Source organism: Hibiscus syriacus, unplaced genomic scaffold (assembly GCF_006381635.1).
Source record: "Hibiscus syriacus cultivar Baekdansim isolate YM2019G1 unplaced genomic scaffold, ASM638163v2 tig00110387_pilon, whole genome shotgun sequence".
In the NCBI taxonomy this organism is placed as follows: Eukaryota; Viridiplantae; Streptophyta; class Magnoliopsida; order Malvales; family Malvaceae; genus Hibiscus; species Hibiscus syriacus.
Genome location: NW_024062717.1, coordinates 944425 through 962679, shown reverse-complemented (window position 1 = coordinate 962679; position 18255 = coordinate 944425). Strand labels below are relative to the sequence as shown.

General features: G+C 36.2%; 4 protein-coding genes across 4 annotated transcripts; all 4 read right to left on the bottom strand.

Moving 5' to 3' along the window:
• Positions 1-2299: 2299 nt before the first annotated feature.
• LOC120122364 (26S proteasome non-ATPase regulatory subunit 7 homolog B-like) lies at positions 2300-3804 on the bottom strand. Its single transcript, XM_039141495.1, has 5 exons — positions 3457-3804; positions 2994-3086; positions 2771-2852; positions 2584-2680; positions 2300-2398 (listed from the first exon to the last, which is right to left on the bottom strand). Exons 1-5 carry the CDS (start codon positions 3665-3667, stop codon positions 2300-2302), a joined length of 582 nt encoding a protein of 193 aa, XP_038997426.1. The 5' UTR covers positions 3668-3804.
• Positions 3805-5811: 2007 nt separating this feature from the next.
• Positions 5812-8381, bottom strand: LOC120122702 (G-type lectin S-receptor-like serine/threonine-protein kinase LECRK1). Its single transcript, XM_039141822.1, has one exon. It carries the CDS (start codon positions 8373-8375, stop codon positions 5964-5966), a length of 2412 nt encoding a protein of 803 aa, XP_038997753.1. The 5' UTR covers positions 8376-8381; the 3' UTR covers positions 5812-5963.
• Positions 8382-10333: 1952 nt separating this feature from the next.
• LOC120122362 (G-type lectin S-receptor-like serine/threonine-protein kinase LECRK1) lies at positions 10334-11328 on the bottom strand. The gene is made up of 2 exons (XM_039141494.1): positions 11016-11328; positions 10334-10950 (listed from the first exon to the last, which is right to left on the bottom strand). Exons 1-2 carry the CDS (start codon positions 11326-11328, stop codon positions 10334-10336), a joined length of 930 nt encoding a protein of 309 aa, XP_038997425.1.
• On the bottom strand, positions 11328-12809 carry LOC120122361 (G-type lectin S-receptor-like serine/threonine-protein kinase LECRK1). Its single transcript, XM_039141493.1, has one exon. It carries the CDS (start codon positions 12807-12809, stop codon positions 11328-11330), a length of 1482 nt encoding a protein of 493 aa, XP_038997424.1.
• Between the last annotated feature and the right edge of the window lie 5446 nt (positions 12810-18255).

The window sequence follows — 18255 nt, the reverse complement described above, 5'->3', positions numbered from 1 at the left end:
ATACAAACGCCGCTATTTACCTTTCTTTAGCTAAGATGATTTTGCATATTTCATTTCTGCTCTACATTACCTAAATTTAATATCATCTAGCTTTATCAAATTAACAACAACCATACATTTTAATAAAGACACGAGTTATGCAGAAAAATACTTAACAACAAAATAAATTAAAATTTATAAACATTAAAATTAAATGTAATGTAGTTTGACATTGTTCTCTAGAATTTAGTCTACTTTCTTTTACTTTCAATTAAAAAAATATTGTTCACTACAATTTAGTCTTTATTGCTCCTTCGTGGGGAAAGGAAGTAAAAATCCCCTAGCTCCGGTTCACCAAGAAGTCTCCTTGCGCGGACTTTTGCTTCAACCAAACGCAAACAAGGATTCTGGAAGATACAAAAATATAAGAAATACTAATAAGAATCAACAGGAAGCTTAATATAGAGAGAAAAAAGGAAACATTTGGCATATAATCAACCAGCAGAAATCCATAACTTTGAAGAGAATTTTAACTTTTCACATGATACAATAAATACTGATGAAACAAATATAGACAGCCCACCTAGACCATAGAACAGGCTTCATTAACAGATGACTATCGGCATTCAGCAAGTTATTTTACTAAGAAAAAATGTAAATACAAAAGGTATCATGTTAAAACCACAAAATGAGAGAACCTTAGGTTAAAAAGGAGAGTTTGAGTGTTCATTTTTTTATCGAGATCACAATTAGGTTAGCCTTCAAAGTAAAATACTAATAAAAGTAGAGTTACCTGAAGGCTTTGACAGCACTTCTCAGCTCAGGATCTTCCAGGATATTTCTTGCACTTAAAGGAATATCTGCATCAGACAGAAATTTGATAAGAAAAAAAATCGGCTAAATGCATTTGTTAACAAAAATACATCAAGTTAAACGGACATGCATGGAGCATTCATCAAAGACAGAGTAGGCGTAAATCCTTTTGATCATTTAAGTTTATTCTAAAGACAAAATATGGGTCATATCCAGAGAGATGCATAGGCAAGGTAAAACAAATGCAGAATCATCCATGAATATATTAATTACCAATCAAAAGCCGAAGTGGGATGCGAGGAAAATATTCTTGTCAGGAACAACTAACACTTACTGTGGTGCTTTAACACTGCCAAAGAGCTGAATCCACATTGAGAAAAATCAGGTACCCCTTTCATGCAAATCATCACAGTGTTTTCCTTGACGTCCTAGAATAACAGTTAATCACAATCATCAATACCATAGCTTATGCAATAAAGAAAATTTTATTTTCCTCAAGGAAGAGAAAATGCCTATAAACCTCAACAATGATGTCCCAACCAAATTTCAAATTCAAGAAAACAGGATCTATCCTTGTTCCATGCTACTAATAACAGAATAAATCAACAAAATGATCCTAAGCCAAATTCTCAACAATAACCCTAAATCCATTTAGGTTTAATGATATGAGACTACGAGTACTATAAAGTATAAACAAATGAACCCCGTTTAAGTTCTCTATTGCAAACCACAGTATTTTATAATGAAATGTTTCTTAGAGTAGAGAGCTTCAGAAAATTAGACACTAACTTCTTAGAGTAAAGATACTCGCAACCATTGCTCAAAGAAAAGAAATCAGAAACCTACTCAAGCTTTAACATTAAGCAATGCTGACAAAATACATCCTGCAAGTTTAACATGGTAGACCACATGTAAGATGGACATTAACCAGAACACATTCACAATTATATACTCTACCGCATATTCAGAATATGTTATAATCGGGTAAGTAACGTCAAAGGGACATTTAGCTTATCCAGGATATTAAAACTTAAAGTTCACAATTGCAAAATGTCTTAACCTTCATTGTTAACTTTCACAACTTAGTTTACCTGTAAATGGTAAAGTATTTTATGATTCAAATGAAGCTTCTCATCAATAACAAGATCAAGGTAAGCACGTATCTCTCGTAACCTTGCATCCAAACCCTTCAAAGCAGTGAGTTTTCCAGTGACCTGTAGAAAAGACCATGGTCTATGTACACTCTCTTTCTCATAGTTCAAAGAAAGCTTCAACACTAAGAGCTTTTATTATGAATGTAATTAGATTTGACAGTAAAATAAAACTAAGAAAGAAAGAAATAAACCTCATTTGCTAGTGTACTGATGGTTGTATCCTTTACATCCCTAAGCAAGTGTTCCACTCCTTTTTATGAGTGAAAAAGGAGTAATAAGCAACCAAATTAATGGTTAACTAATCCAAACTATTAGCATCTTAACCACAAGGATAATATCTTGAAAAGATAACACTAAATTTCATCAAATGGCATACGAATCTCCTCAACTTCGTGAGCAGCAATTTCAGAAGGAACATGAACAAAAAACTTTTGGCTCTTTTGAGTGCCATTCTGCAACAATACTGGCATATTAGTTAAATTGCTCCCCCAGTACGACCAAAGGTGGCAGCTTCTTTAAAAAAGTATCGTTAGTTGTAGTTATTCTCAACATCCAAAGGGGTGCATGCTTGCCTCAACAGGTAAGCCCCTTGGTTCCACAAGATAAAAAGAAAAAGATGCACTCAGATTGTTCGTACCTCCTTAAACTCCTCAACATCATAGTACGCCTTAGTGGGTATCCCCAACTCCTTAGGTTGGACATCAATAATCACCATGATAGGATTTGGGACATAGCTGAACACCAGAAGAACTTGATTAATCGAATGAAGTAAAAAATAAAATAAAATAAAGAACAGAATAATAAGCAAAAACTAATAGTCGTACTTGTGGAATAATCTGTGAATGTCTAGATCATTCTCCCGTAATTTTGGGCCTGTACTATACCAACCAACAACATGCTCCTTCGCTGCAACAAATATCAGAGGTTCACATATCATGTAATGAAGGATGACACTTCCCCCTCCCCTTCCCAGACAAAACAAGAAAGGAGAGAAATAAAAAATTAAAATTGGCACTATTATTTACTCTGAGTTGAAAAAAGAGTTACCATTAATCCTCTTAAACATCGAAAACATTGATTCATGGTAGTTGTGGTCAAGGAACCATATGCTCGAGTCCTTCTCATCTTCCTCAAAAGGCACTGATAACAATAATAATAATGGTGAAAAGGCCTTAATACAAGCTCAATCTTAAGAAACTAAAGCATCAATGCATGAGGTTGGCCAGAGAGCTTAATCAAATGCTTCTCTAATGAAAGCACCTTCAATTACATACATTTCCACATCTGTTTAAAAAAAGAAACTATAAATGGAAATTTAGGTCAAGGAATCTAACAAATTGCCTTCAATTCAAATTAAACATTTTAAAGGTAAAAACCCCAAACTCGCAAGGTATGAATATAATATTTCAACAACAACAAAATAACGGCATTATGTAATCAGAAATCAAAACAAATCAGATCTAGAACGAAATTCAAAGGAACAAACATAAAGAAAAGAAGGGGGAAGAACCAGCGTAGCTGTTGGTGACGTCAACGGTGCCTTTGAAGGAGGTGCCAAGAAGGACTCCGACGACGCGCTTGCGGGTGTCTTTAGCGACGCGCTTGCGGGTGTCTTTAGCGTCGCGATTGTAGTTGTCGACGATGCTTAGAAGAACCAAAGGATGAACTATCACCTTCTCGATTGGTCGAGATGATATTTGCTGGGTTTTGATCACATCCATTTCTATTTACCCTTTTTTTCTTCTTTGTTTTTCCTCTTTGATTTATCTCTGCGAAAGTGTAAGCTTTTTCTGCTTGATTTGCTTTGGCTTCTTCGCCTCTCTTTCTAGTCTCTACTATGAGTATTTCTTGCCACACAGGAAACTCCCAAGTAATTTCAACCAAAATTATTCTAAAATCAGTGAACAAAATTTTAGACCAATCTCGTAATTATTTTATCTTACAAGCCAGAAAATTCTTAAAAAAAAGAGTAAAGAAACAGAATAGATAAATTGCGGCGTTTGTATAAAAAAAACCCACAAAAATATGAGTCTTTAGCGGCGTATGTTGTGGCGTTTATTTAAAAGTGCCACTATAGGTAAATACTATTGCGGCGTTTGTTTAAAAATGCCGCTAAAATTCTAATATGTTAAGGCATTTATTGAAAAACGCCACTATAAGTGAATCCTATTGCGGCGTTTGTATAAAAACACAAACGCCGCTAAAGTATTAATTTTTTGCGGCGTTTGTAAAAAAAAGCCATTATAGATGAACCCTATTACGGCATTTGTAAAGAAACGCCGCTAAACTATACATTTTGTGGCATTTTTAATGTAAACGCCGCTATATGTTTAAAGTTAGTGGCGTTTACTCTCAAAACGCCGCTAAAACACCGCTAAAAATACTGCTATATTATTTGGAATCATAGTTTGGATCGCATGGAAACAAAGAAACATTAGTATTTTCAATCCAGATTACATAGAGAGGGAACCAATTATGGATAAAAGTAGAAGATAGTGGCAGAAACAGAAAGAGCTGAAGCTACAGCTAAAACTCTGCGCACCAACGCTGGTTACATTCATCGCCAAGAAGCAAAGTGGGTGCCTCCCCCGACAGGATGGGTAAAAATTAATAATGATTGTGCGAGTAATAGAAGCAATGGTGAGGTAGCATGTGGGGGACTGATTAGGAACGATAGAAGCCAGTGGATGCTGGGGTTCCACAAGTTCATAGGAGTTTGCTCGCCGCTAAAGGACGAACTATGGGGAGCACTCGAAGGGCAGAAGATTGCTTGGGATATAGGAGTAAGGAAGATTATCCTGGAGGATGATAACAAAGAAGTATGAAGAAACCTGAATGGAACATCAACAGCAACAATGGAACTAACAATAATGCATCACATTAATAGGATGTTAAAGAGAGATTGGGAAGAGAAGACGGTGCATGTGCACACAGAAAGTAACCGAGCGGCGGATAGGTTGACAAAACTAGTGCAAAGAGGCGAAACTAGATGTTAAATGTTGAACTCACCTCCAACAGAAATAATTGAGATTTTAAGGATTGAAGAATGTGAATATTAGTATATTAGTTTAGTTTCTTATTTTACCAAAAAAATATAGAGGATATATAATACCCGTATCAAAAGTGATATAAATGTATACCACACATTTTGATTAAAATTCAAAACTAAAGAAATGGACAAGAATTTTGAATGTTAAGTTTACATTAAATTCATGGTCCATCTTTTTTTTTTCATTATAATCTTTAGTAACAAATTTAAAAATTCACATTAATTAAATTTTTGGGTAAACCATACGGATGGTCCCTTATATTTTCGATACATTCAATTTAAAAATTCTTTATACATTTTAATAGATCCAGGATGAATAGAGATCAATCTACCACAAGCTTTACTAAAAATATTCATTCTTAACTCAAAATTATCATATACATAGATTCGTTTACGAAAAATGAAAGAGTACATCCTAATTATCAAAGAAATCTGAATTAAAATCATTATCAATCCAATTGCATATGTTCTGAAAATCAATATTAATAGGTTGAAATCTCTTAATCCTCGAAAAGAAAAGGAAAGGACTAGAAGTTTTGGTCAGCAAATTTCTATTCTTTCGGAAGCTAAAATGAGCGTTCTTAGCTCTTAATACACCAAAATGAGAGAATAAATAGGTGTTCAATATCAAATAATTGAGAGTTATCTGAAAAAATACCGACTTATATTTATCTCTGATTAATAAAAAACAAGGGTCGATAAATTAAACGGGTTGTATAAAATGAAACGATCCGGATAAAAATGAAATATCACACTTATATATATTATTGAGTAATAATAAATTAACTGAAAGAAGACAACTCCGATACAATTACCACAGCTACAAACCACGGGCGACGTACACTGGACAAAGAATTTTACAGATTTATTGACAAATAAAAGAAAACACAAACATGATGCAATCCTTACCTACATTCAGTGTCTGCAAGAGCAGTTTGAGTGAGATGATTGATGTCTGGGCCATCACATCACATGGAGGAAGCATTTGGACATGGAGGAATACATATATCAGTAATCCCTTCCAGCATCATAACTAAAGTCTTTATTGAAGGACGAAGAGCTGGTTCATCTTGAATGCACCAGAGTGCCACCATCACCATTCTTTCCAAGCTTTCCTTGTCCACTTGTTCATCACCCACAAGCTTATCCACCTCTCTTTCAACCAAACATCTATACACCAGACTCGACAGAATGATCTCCTCTGGTTTTGACACATTGGTGTCCAAGTTTCGTCGGCAAAACACCGTTTCCAGTAGCACAATTCCGAAACTGTAAATGTCGGCCTTCACCGAGATCGGAGTGTTTCTATTCCATTCTGGTGCCATGTACCCTCTAGTTCCCCTCACTACTGTGAATGTCCTTGTATGATCTCCCATCAACAATTTTGCCAGCCCGAAGTCTGAAATTTTAGCTCTCCATGAATCATCCATCAATATGTTTTGCGGCTTTATATCACAGTGAATGATTGGTGTCTCACATTCCTCATGTAAGTAGAGGAGTCCTCTAGCAACATCTAGGGCTACTCTCCTTCTTTCATTCCAAGATGGGCGCCTTGTTGACTTGAAAAGTAGGTCTGCAAGGGATCCATTGCCCATGTACTCATACACCAAAAGCCTCTTGGAATCCTCGACACAGTATCCCAATAGTCGAACTAAATTTCTGTGGTGAGCTCTACCGATTGCTCGTGTTTCTGCTTGGAACTCTTTTTCACCTTCTTCCACTAACTTCTCCAGTCTCTTCACGGCGATCGGCTTTCTTCCTCGGTCTAGAGTTCCTTTGTAGACTGCTCCAAACGACCCCTTACCCAACTCTTGTTTAAATCCATTTGTGGCTCTCTTGAGTTCCTTGTATGAAAACGACGTCAACATAAGCTCTCTGGTTAGGCCCAAATCTCCCATTTCCAGCAGCCTTTTGTATCTTAGAACTCGAAATTTATAGATGAATACACCAGAGGTTGTAAGCAAAGCACATGAACATGCAACGAGAATGGAAGATAAAACAAGAATCTGCACGACCGAAATTTCCGGTTTGATTAGGAACTGCGGTGGCTTTAAACCAGGGGAAGCAGTGTCGTTATGTGCTTCAAGGCTTATGATTCCCACCTTCAATAAAACAGCGAGATTCTTTTTAAGATTGATATCTCGTAGCAAATACCTGAGTGGAAGCTTTTGTTTCTTGCAAACTCCGTTATCGAACTGCGCTGCCTCGCAATTGCAGTCTTCCAGACATATTCGGATGCAGGCATCCTTGCTCAATCGCTCTTTACTGTAAAATGTACCCGTAGTCCATTCTATACCTTGCATTGAGATGATGTTATAAAGGGGTATATTGGCCTTCCCTCCTTTGCAGTGTGCTTCCGAATAATTTCTCTTGCAGCCGATGGTGTTCTGATTAGGATCGATAAAATCAGTCCCGGGAAGGCATGCACAGTTAGGCCGGTTATCATTGAAGGTGCAATAGCTGTTGAAACCGCAAAAGCCTTTAATTTTACAGGAAGTTTCCAACGCACGCAACATTGCGTAAGTTTGGAATCCACCATTTGGCTCAAACACATGAGCATATAACCGGAAATTTCCATCAAAATCAAGGCTTGCACTGTAAACAATACTCTTGCTGTTGTTGCTTCTTCTCTCGGTGAAGTCGCTATAGCTCTCCTCTTGATGAAATGAATAAATTGTTTTGTAGACGGACGAATCAGTGTTGTTGATGAGTTGTAGGATGCCTGTCGAGTTAAGGCGAAGCGACAAATTCGCCACATTCCTCACATTACTATTTGTGCTCCAATAGGCAGTTGTAGGAGAGTCTTCGGATTCTAGAGGGTATAGAACAAGATTCCCATCGTTTTGCATACATAGATGATACCTTCCAGCTGAGGGATCATTTTCTGATAAACTGGAGATCAACTGGCTATTATTTAACAGACTCTGACCACCTAAAATGGCATCTGTAGGATGCTGGAAACTCTCCCAAATGATATGATTATCTTTGTTGTAGATAACGAAATTGCCTGAATCTAGCATGGAGGCAGAGTAGGCATCCGAGTGGTTTCCATTAGCAATAAACATCTCTCCGCTCTCAGCCGTCGAAACAATCACTCCTTTCTCATTTAACTTCAGAGTAGCATCTGAAGTGAAGGGCGGATCATCACGGTTTGCTGTCCATGTAACTTTGTTAGCGTTCTTTCCATTGCCGTCCAACCAAACTCCAACATAAAGGCCATTGCCTCGATTGTAAAAACCGAACGCAAAGCGACGAGAAGGCGAAGTCCATGAGGTTGTTTGAGTGGCCGAGGAAAGAGAAGCTCCCAACGGGATGATGCAGCTTGACTGCTGCACACACAGAGAAGAAAGGAGCAAAAGAAGAGCCGACACCAAGGCCATGGGAAATAATTTGTCTCTTCTAATTTGGAACTGGTACAAATAGATGGCTGAGGTCTCGAATAAGAGTTTTGTATGGAAAAAGATTGGAAACAGCACTGAGTTTACTGTATATTAAGTCTTTTTTACTCTTTCCAACTAATTCGTAGGACCAACAAACGTGGAAATATTTACCTGCTAGCTCTTGCGCACCGCACACTCAATTATTTCAGGTCTACTCACACAATTATTGAACTAATTATTTATTGCCTAAAAATAATTTAATTATTTACATAAATATTGTAAAAGTATAACAATTTAAATAGTGTAAACTATATAGGGTAAACTATATAGGGTAAACTATACCATTGACTATCTAACTATTGTCTCTTTTCATTTTCACCACCATTTTTTATTTTTTAAAAATATATTTTATTTTTTATTTTAACTTATTAAATATATATTATTCTTATCTTAACTAAAAAAATATGTTTTATTTTTATCTTAACTAAAAAATATATTTTAATCTTATATTAACTTAAAAATATATATTTTATTTTTATCTTAACTTATTACATATATTATATTATTAATTTAAATTATTAAATATATTCTATTCTTACCTTAAATTATTAAGTATTATTTATTATTATTTTAACTTAAAACGTATATTTTATTCTTATTTTAATTTAAAAATATATTTTATTTTTATCTTAATTAAAAAAGATATATTTCATTTTTATCTTAATTTTAAAATATTATAAGAATAAAAAAATAAATATTTAAGTAGTATCTTTCCACTTATAATTTTTTTTCTATAAGCTTACTTAAGTTTATAGTTTGAGCGTGATATTTGTTTAAATATACATTTTATAACACCCTCAATCCAATTTAAATAAAAATGTCACGAAATTCAGACGAAACCAAACAAGAAGTAGAATCATGAATATCAATCATTTTATCCTTAATTCTCATTCAATTTCTCTTACTAACAAATTATTAAGCATTCTTAGCTTAAAATCATGTCTGGGACTAAATTGAATTATTTAAAAAGTTCATTGACTTATTTGTAATTAACACAACTTGAATATTTCCATTCATCATATGATATTAGGACTCGTTCAAGGAATGATGAAATTTTTTGCACGTAACCAAATAGATGGGTGAGGTCTCCAATGACTTTTCTATGGAAAAAGATTGGCAACAGCTCTGGGTTGACCGACCGTATATTAAGTCTGTTCTCCTCTTTCCATTTAATTTATAGGACCAACAAATATGTGGAAGTGTTTAGCGCTTCGTTGCCAGAGAACAGCTTTGCTATTGCTAGCTCTTCCACCGCACAATTACTAACATAAAATTATTTATAGCATAAAATAATTTTATCATTAGCATAAATATTATAAAAGTATAACAATTTAAATAGTGTAATCTTAATAAAAGTTAAAAAAAATAGTGTAATTTCTTTTCTTTTTGGTAAAATAAAAGTTTAGGTAAGGTGGCTCCCCAGTCCACGGGCATGACATATTTAAAACTCAATTGGGATTTATATAAAAATTTACAGATTGCCCACCACCTTGCCTCACAAGCTCAAATTACTGAATTCCAACCACTAGTACCAATATTCATTGGCAGTGTAATTTCTATATTATTATATATATTTCATGAAAGACATTATATTATTGTTTTCTCTTTTGTAACTATTATAAATTTAATTTACTATAATTTATCTCTTAGTTTACATTATATTCTTCAACTATATTAAATAAAATAACTCATTGAGTGATATCAGTAGTAGAAGGGAGTGTTATTTTCGTTAAAAGAGTCATGTTCAAGCAGTTGCGTCGATAGGGTGTATAAATGTTATCATTGGCTAACAAAATTTTTGAACATATATTATTTTATAATCACCCAAACGATTAGAAAAACCATCACACATTACATGAAAATCATAATTAAGACAAGTACTAAACCAAATAACAACATTAGCTAAGTAGTAACATGGGAAGTGATGGAGATGGAGGGATGGGTACATTCATTGTTCCTTCCAGCATCAAGGTCACACTCTTCATCAGTGGACGCAAAGTTGGATCATCTTGAATGCACCACAGCCCCACCTTCACAAACCTTTCCACCATTCTCATGTCCACCTCTTCTTCACCTTCCACAAGCTTGTTCAACTCTCCCCCAACAAAGCAATTGTATACCCATGTTGAAAGCAGTATCTCGTCTGCACTACAAACTTGTACTTCTATGTTGCTTCTGCAACATATGATCTCCAATAGTATTACTCCAAAACTGTATATATCAACTTTTTCCGATACCGATGCACTGCTTTGTCGTTCGGGTGCTGAGTACCATTCTGTCCCATTGGTCCCAGTGGTACTTCTTGCATGATTAGGCCTCAATAGCTTTGCCAATCCGAAATCCGAGATCTTTGCAGTCAATGAATCATACAATAGTATGTTGTGGGGCTTGAGGTTGCAATGGATGATGCACGCCTCACACTCTTCATGTAAATAAAGAATACCTTTAGCCACGTCCAATGCAATTCTGGCTCTCTCTTTCCAAACTGGGCGTCCATTCATGTTGAATAGAAAGTCTGCCAGTGAGCCATTGCTCAAGTATTCATAAACAGGAGCTTCCTTGAATCCTCCACACAAAAACCGAGCAATCGAACCAAGTTCCTGTGGTTAGTTCTTCCGATGACAATCATCTCAGTTCGAATACGATCCGTTTCTCCTTCGTTAACTTTCGGCAATCTCTTGACCACAATACTTTTACCATCCCCTGGCAAAATTCCTTTATAAACTGCTCCGAACGAGCCTCTACCTAACTCATCATCGAAGCCATGTGCTAGCTCATTGAAAGTGAATGATCGTAGTGTAAACTGCTCGGTTAAAACTCGACTTGTATTTTCTGAAAGCTTCTCGTAACTTTTGACTATATGCCTGTATAGCAAGAAGCTGCACAACGCCATCACGAAAGCAAGCTTGCAACGGAACCCAGACTTAATCCCACGGTTAAAATCAGGCTTCGGTTTGATTCGTTTATCAATGTTGGCCTGATTTCAGATGAGGAACCGACAATCACCTTGATGAAGGCTGTGGTGTTTATATTTTCATGTCTTTTACCATATTTGAGCGGTAGTCTAAACATGTTGCAGTCTGGGATAGAATAGAGAACCCCACCACAGGAGCATTCCTCCTCGCAAGCTTTCTTACACTCTTCCTTGTCCAAATTATGCTTCACAGAATAAGGATCACCAGCCCACTCCATATTCTCCAGCGTAGTGATGTACTGTATCAATAGATCTTTCCTTGACTCGCACCCATCCACGGTAAAATTCTGAGAGCAGCTCGGGATTTTGGTGTTCTCTAAGGTGAAACCAGGATAGCAATAGCACCCGAAATAGTCACCCTTACTGGAGCAGTAGCTGTTCAACCCACAGTGACCATTAACATCACATGCATCATCCACATTCTGCCAAATGTTTGTGATGGTATTTTTTTCAAGTTGATGGGAGTACAGTCTGAAAATTCCGTTAGGATCAAGGCTTGCTCTATAGATGATCATCGTTTGGTTCCCAGTTGTAGAGCCATTCGCCACAAGCCTTTCTCCGTAGTGATCTGATTCTGAAGACATTGTTAGAACGCCTCTCGTGTTGAGATTTAACACAGCGAAAGGATAGCCATTAGTACGAGTAGACCAGTATGCGTCATTAGTATCAAGTTCGGCAGAATTATTTACATAGGCTACAAGGTTACCATCAGTCTGCATGCTCAGCAAAAACTGGCCACCGGCGTGGTTTGATCTTGACACACTGGAAATCACCTGGTTATGATCTCTTCTTAAATTCTGGCGACCGGCGTAGTTTGATCTTGACACACCGGAAATCAACCGGTTATGATCTCTTCTTAAATTCTGGTCACGGGCGTAGTTTGATCTTGACACTCTGGAAATCAACTGGTCACTTCTTAAATTCTGGCCTCCTAAGATTGTGTCGGTCGGGAAATCAAAGCTCTCCCAAACAACAGACCTGTTCTGGTAGAGCACGAAATTCCCCATGTCCAGCATACAAGCTGAATCAACAGACCCCGAGCTAGAAGTGTTCGCAATTATTTTCTGTGCACCGTTCTCAGTCCTCAAAAGCAACGTGCCTTCTGCTGTGAACTGCAAAGTAGAACTTGCGGAGACCGGCGGATCATCCCGATTTGCATTCCAGACAGTGGTGTTTTCCGGGCGGCCGAGAAGCCAAATTCCTGCAGCATATCCACTGTCTTGCCGATAGAAACCAAATTCAAAGTGGCCTGAAGGTGAGGGCCATGATCTCGGGTGTTTTCCGGCATATAGAATAGAACCTGGTAGGATAATATTGGGCTCGTTTTCTTGAGCTATGACATTAACATGTAAAGAAACCACAACGAAAAGCAAGAGAATGAGTGACAGTATATGAGTCATATTTGGGGATGATAAAAAAAATCTGAATCCGACGGGGAAAATCGAATTAAACGAGGACGGAAAAAAATCGTTTATGTTAAACGAGGACGGGAAAAAATCGTTTAAGCTAAACGGGGACGGATTTGGTAATCCCCGCCCCGATTACCCGGCCGATACCCGGCCTGATAAATATTAAAAATAATTATTTTATATATATATATATATATATATATAATATTAATAAATTTAATTTAAATTAAAAAATATATATAATATTTATATATTTAATTTAAATATATATATATATATATATATATATCCGGCCCGATACCCGTTTAAATAACCGTTTATACTAAACGGGGATATCCTTTTCCCCGCGGTTTTCCCCGATTACCCGATGGGATCTCTGTTTAAATCCTCACAATTTTTTAAGCGGGAACGAGTACGAGTTTTTTAAACGAGGACGGATACGAGTTTTTTAAACGGTGACGGGAGACCAATACCCAGCCTGAACTCGGCCTGTTGCCATCCCTAACCATATTTCGGATGGAGATGAGAAAGAAGCCCTCTTTGCTTTGCAAAATATTTTCACCTTGATTTTTCGCAACCAAAGTTGAAGAAGTTACGAGTTTCACAAAGGAATGATATTTAGATAATTTAGTGGAAATTTAGGCGATGTTCATAAAATCTAGACTTAAAAAATGTTAGCGTAAAGTACATAAATGGTCACCGACTATAAAATATTATTTTGTTGAGTCACCTGACTATTAAAAATTATAAAGTAGTCCTCCAATTGTAAGACGTTTTATTGAATATCTCGACTATTAAAAGTTATAAAATGATCGTCTGGCTATTCATATGTTCCAAAATAATCTTTTTTGTTAAAAAAATGACATCCACCGACTATTAAAAGTTATAAAATGATCATCTGACTATTAATATGTAATTTATTTTGGTACAAAAAAGTTTAGGTCAATGGTAGCTCATCCAGTCCAGGGTCAGGGCATACCTATGACCCATTTAGGATTTACATAAGAATTTACAGATTGCACACCAAGAGTGACGATGGTATAATTCTAACTTTACTTTACAAACTCAAATCAACAAAGATATGTAGCATGGGAGAATCAAACTCAGGACCTCTAGGGTGATGGAGCATTCATATGTAATATTAAATGACATGTAAATTAATTCTTATTTGGCACAATATTATTAGTTAAGAATCATTGCTGGGAAGAATCCATCTAATAATTTTTCGGGATTAAGAGATTCAACGATATAGCTGTAAGGAAAAAATGCAAACTTTTTTAATGGGGTGATGGAAACTTAGTGGTGTTTGATTTATAATTAGAGTAATTAACGCCAATATGATGGTAAACTCATAATAAAATTTCCATAGTTAATGCTTATTTTGCAGGAAAAGAAAAACATAGTTACGTAGAAGGACTTTTGGAGTCCACTCATTAAATTCTCCACTAGGGATGGCAAACGGGTACAGTTTCGTGGATTCCGCACCGCATCCGCTCCAATTGGAGCGGGGATGGGTATAATTTTAGCGGGTAGTGAACGGGTGTGGATTTATAAAGTAGTACCTGTCATGGGTGGTGGGCGGGTAATGGGTTTGAGACATTACCCGCCCCCGCATTCGCCCGCCCCACATCCGCCCGCCCAGCTAAATATCTATTAAATTTTGGACTATTATAAATTTAGGTGTAATTTTAGAGACTAATTTATAAATTTTAATATTATATAATATATAACATATAATTTAACCAAATATTAAAGATATTTAGTCTTTAATCTAGTCTTTAATTAGGGAAATATTTGACTCTTTGATTAAACCCATAATCCCACTAACCACGTCACTTTCCATGTTCTTTAGCCCATGCTGCCCATCCAAACACAAATTAGCCGTACTATAAGCATTAACATCAAAAGCAGCAGTTTCCATATTCTTTAGCCCCTCAAGTCCCATATTATGCGCACTATGAGCATTAACATCGAAAGCAACACAACAATCCAGCTCTGCGACTACATGCTCCCTATAATCTGTCTTCATAACATTCGTAGAGCCACTCCTCTGACAAATTGAAGCATGCGCTGCTACCCCATCACGAACTGTCTGGGAACCAACTCTAACATCCCATTAGTTTGCTGTCAGGTGGGTCTAGATGGGTATGTCGCTAGTGGGTAGTGGGTGTGGGGATGGATTTGAAAATGTACCCGCGTGGGCGGGTGTGGATTTGAAAATTTGTACCCATCATGGGTGGTGGGCGGGTGGTGGATTGAAAAATATTATGTGGGTATGGGGATGGGGGAGGGGGTATCTGCACCCGACCCGCCCCTTTGCCATCCCTACTCTCCACCCTGTGGCCAAATGTGCATGAGGACAGCACTCACCGTAATTAAAGGAACGTCACAGCCTCATATTATTTTTTGGCTTAATATAATAATAAATATACAAATTATATCATTTTCTTTAAAGTGGTATCTAAATTATTTTCGGTCAATCTAAGTGTCTAAAATTACAAATGTTACCATTTTAGGTGTTTCGACTGCAACAGCCGTTAAATATCTTGTTAAATAACACACTTCATATTTTTATAATTATAAAAAATATATAATTTTCCTGAAATTATAAAAAAAATCCAAATACATAAAAATCCCTAAAATCTTAAAACTCTAACCCTAGTTTCTACCTTGCCAGCCATGGTTGAAAAATCAGTATTCCGAAAGCAATCTCACAACTTCATATTTTAATGCTTTAATTAGATAGAATATAAGTCCAAACGAATGAAATATCTACGTCGACTTTAATTGACAGATCAATATCCCGAAAGGAACGTCAAAATTTTATATTTTAATATTTTAATTAAAATACAAGTTCATATTGTCGTACCTTAATTTAGGGGTAAAAATTTATTAATTTTTAAAGTATCGTATTAAGGTAGTAACAAGGGGAAATTGGGGACCATAATGCAAGATTTCAGAATGTTTAGGCTTTTTAGGAAGTTACAAGAAAATCCAGGGAGTTGAACCCGAATTTACTTATTTATTACATTGAAAAATTTAACCCCTCCCCCGAGCAATATGATTTTCCCCAAATTAAACCCTAAATCCCTAAACTCCAAATTCATCATCTCCGCCGGCCACATTTAACACCTCAACCCGTCATCGTCCGAACATCGTTCGTCACTCTGACACCACCAATAGACTCACTGTCGAATGGTGAACAAAACGATCCTTATCTCGTCGTGAAATGGCGTCGTTCGCCGTAAAACTCCACGTGAAGCTTCGTCGTTTTAACCCGACCGCCGCATGTTTTCCGTCGATTTCGATTGATCAGCCCGTCCGTTCACCTCACCGCCTGCACCATTGGACGTCATCGTCACTCACCGGCCACTGTTGGAGAAGTTGTACGTTTTAAAATTTTGCGATCCGTTATGTTTCATTGAAAAATAACACTTCACATGACTCCCAAGCCAGAAATCTAGAATTCTGGAAATTTTTGTCGCCGTCAGACGACTGCACGCGCCTCTCCCTGCACGTGGACGTCGTCTGCCAGCCTGGGAGTCTGCTAAAATGCTGAACCAATCTGGACCGGTCTAGATGAAGCTGCCTAAGCCGAGCTGCCTGGGTGAGCCGTTGACTGAGTCATTGACCGTTGACTAGGCGTTAGCCGTTGACTTTTTCTGTGTATAGTTATTCTAATGTTTTTCGACGTCCTGAGTTTGTTTTTAGGTCCGTTTCACCAAATTCAAACTCGGTAAGCTATTTTTCAGTGATTAACCACCCAATTCGATCCGTTTTTCGCAATTAAGCTCCATTTCTGATGAAATTTATGTTGTTGTGTTCTGAGGAATTATTGGACGTTGAATTCAAGTTGAGGGCGATCAAATGGAGTTTAAATGGTCAATCGGTTTGGCACAGAAACTGAAGTAATACATTACTACCTTATGCATGCTTTATGGAACATGTTGGAATTGGTAAATATATGGATGAAAATGTTTGCTCTCATATGTATAGTAAATTATTTCTAAACTTGATCTGAATATGGTAAAAATTTGGTAACTGAATATGGCTCAGATGACTCGTATAAGAAATTGGGGGACCGTTAGAATTAAATTACAACTTCTGTGATTAAGTGGTAAAGTAACCAAACCCTGGATATGTAAATTCTAATTTATCTCATTAAAAGTTAAATGCCAAATGTACTTGGATGAGAAATTATGACAATACTTCGGCTAGGTAAAATTACGAAAATACCTTATGGGGTAAAATTATGAAAATACCCTTAAAGAGTAAAAAGTAATATGGATGACTATGATAATGGAGACGGCCTGAGAACTTATATCATGATCCATTAGAATCTTGGAATCATAAATTAGACTTCTGATTTATTTAGAATGCCCTTGAAGTATAATATGATTCCAGGCACGTCCAAGCCCTTGAATAACTAATACCTTCAAATCTGAAATGAACAAAACAACCTTGAATACCAAAATGACTATATTTTATGACCTAAGTACCCTTAATGACCTAGGGTTAAGTGAGTGACTTGGATAAGCTTGTAATCGCTAACGAACTTACATGATGAACAGTCCTTAAGATCCTTTCCGCGATGATTCTGAAGATGATTAATTTGACAAGAATTGTTGAAAACATTTTGATATTTTGATATAACAAATAAATATGTTAATTAATTTTTATAAATTTTAAGATTATATTCAATTCAACTATTCGAATATTAAAAAAAGTACTCAAAATTTTAAAATGTCAATTTTTACTCCTTACTTAAATAAAAATTGAGATTCACACTAAAATATTTTTTTAAATATTTTTTACTAAGTGTTTCGAACTTTAATCGAGTCAAAAACTCAATTTCAATATGGTAGTACAGATACTGTCTCAGCAGTATCGATATCATGCACTATAGTAGTATCGATACTTCCTGTGTAGTATCGATACTACTCTTTTGTTTTTTACTTTAAATTTTAATAGAATCTCAAAATGGTACCGATACCATGGTCTGGTATCGATACTACTATATATAGTAGTATCGATACTCCTTGGACGGTATCAATACCGTTGGCTTCCAACGGTTAAAATATTTAAATTTTATACAGGTAGTATTAATACCCCTTAGTGGAGTACCGATCCCAAGACGCTCCCAACATCTATTTTGAGTGGAAAACACATCCCAATGGCTCTATTGACTCCCACAACATCTCCAACATTTAGAATTAATCTGAGGAGTATACAAGTTTTGAAGCCATTGGTGATTAACAAGAAAGAAGAGAAACAATTGAGAAAGCCTTAAACTTTAAGTTTGAGCAAAATCAAGCCAACATTCATTCATATTCATTGTGCTTTCCAAAGAACACTATTTGTGCTTTTTTTGTATTCATTTCTTGAGTGTTCTTATTTGTTCTTGAATTGTGTAAACAGTCTTTCCTTGTTAGGTTTC

Excerpts from the sequence above, each read along its gene's own strand:
- LOC120122364 (XM_039141495.1), bottom strand. The coding sequence starts at position 3,667 with ATGGATGTGATCAAAACCCAGCAAATATCATCTCGACCAATCGAGAAG. Across the intron at positions 2,853-2,993 it reads GATGTTTAAGAGGATTAATG|CGAAGGAGCATGTTGTTGGT; the intron begins GTAACTCTTTTT and ends TATTTGTTGCAG. Across the intron at positions 2,681-2,770 it reads ATTCACAGATTATTCCACAA|CTATGTCCCAAATCCTATCA; the intron begins GTACGACTATTA and ends TCTGGTGTTCAG.
- LOC120122702 (XM_039141822.1), bottom strand. The coding sequence starts at position 8,375 with ATGGCCTTGGTGTCGGCTCTTCTTTTGCTCCTTTCTTCTCTGTGTGTG.
- LOC120122362 (XM_039141494.1), bottom strand. The coding sequence starts at position 11,328 with ATGGCGTTGTGCAGCTTCTTGCTATACAGGCATATAGTCAAAAGTTAC. Across the intron at positions 10,951-11,015 it reads GAACTTGGTTCGATTGCTCG|ACTTTCTATTCAACATGAAT; the intron begins GTTTTTGTGTGG and ends GCTCACTGGCAG.
- LOC120122361 (XM_039141493.1), bottom strand. The coding sequence starts at position 12,809 with ATGACTCATATACTGTCACTCATTCTCTTGCTTTTCGTTGTGGTTTCT.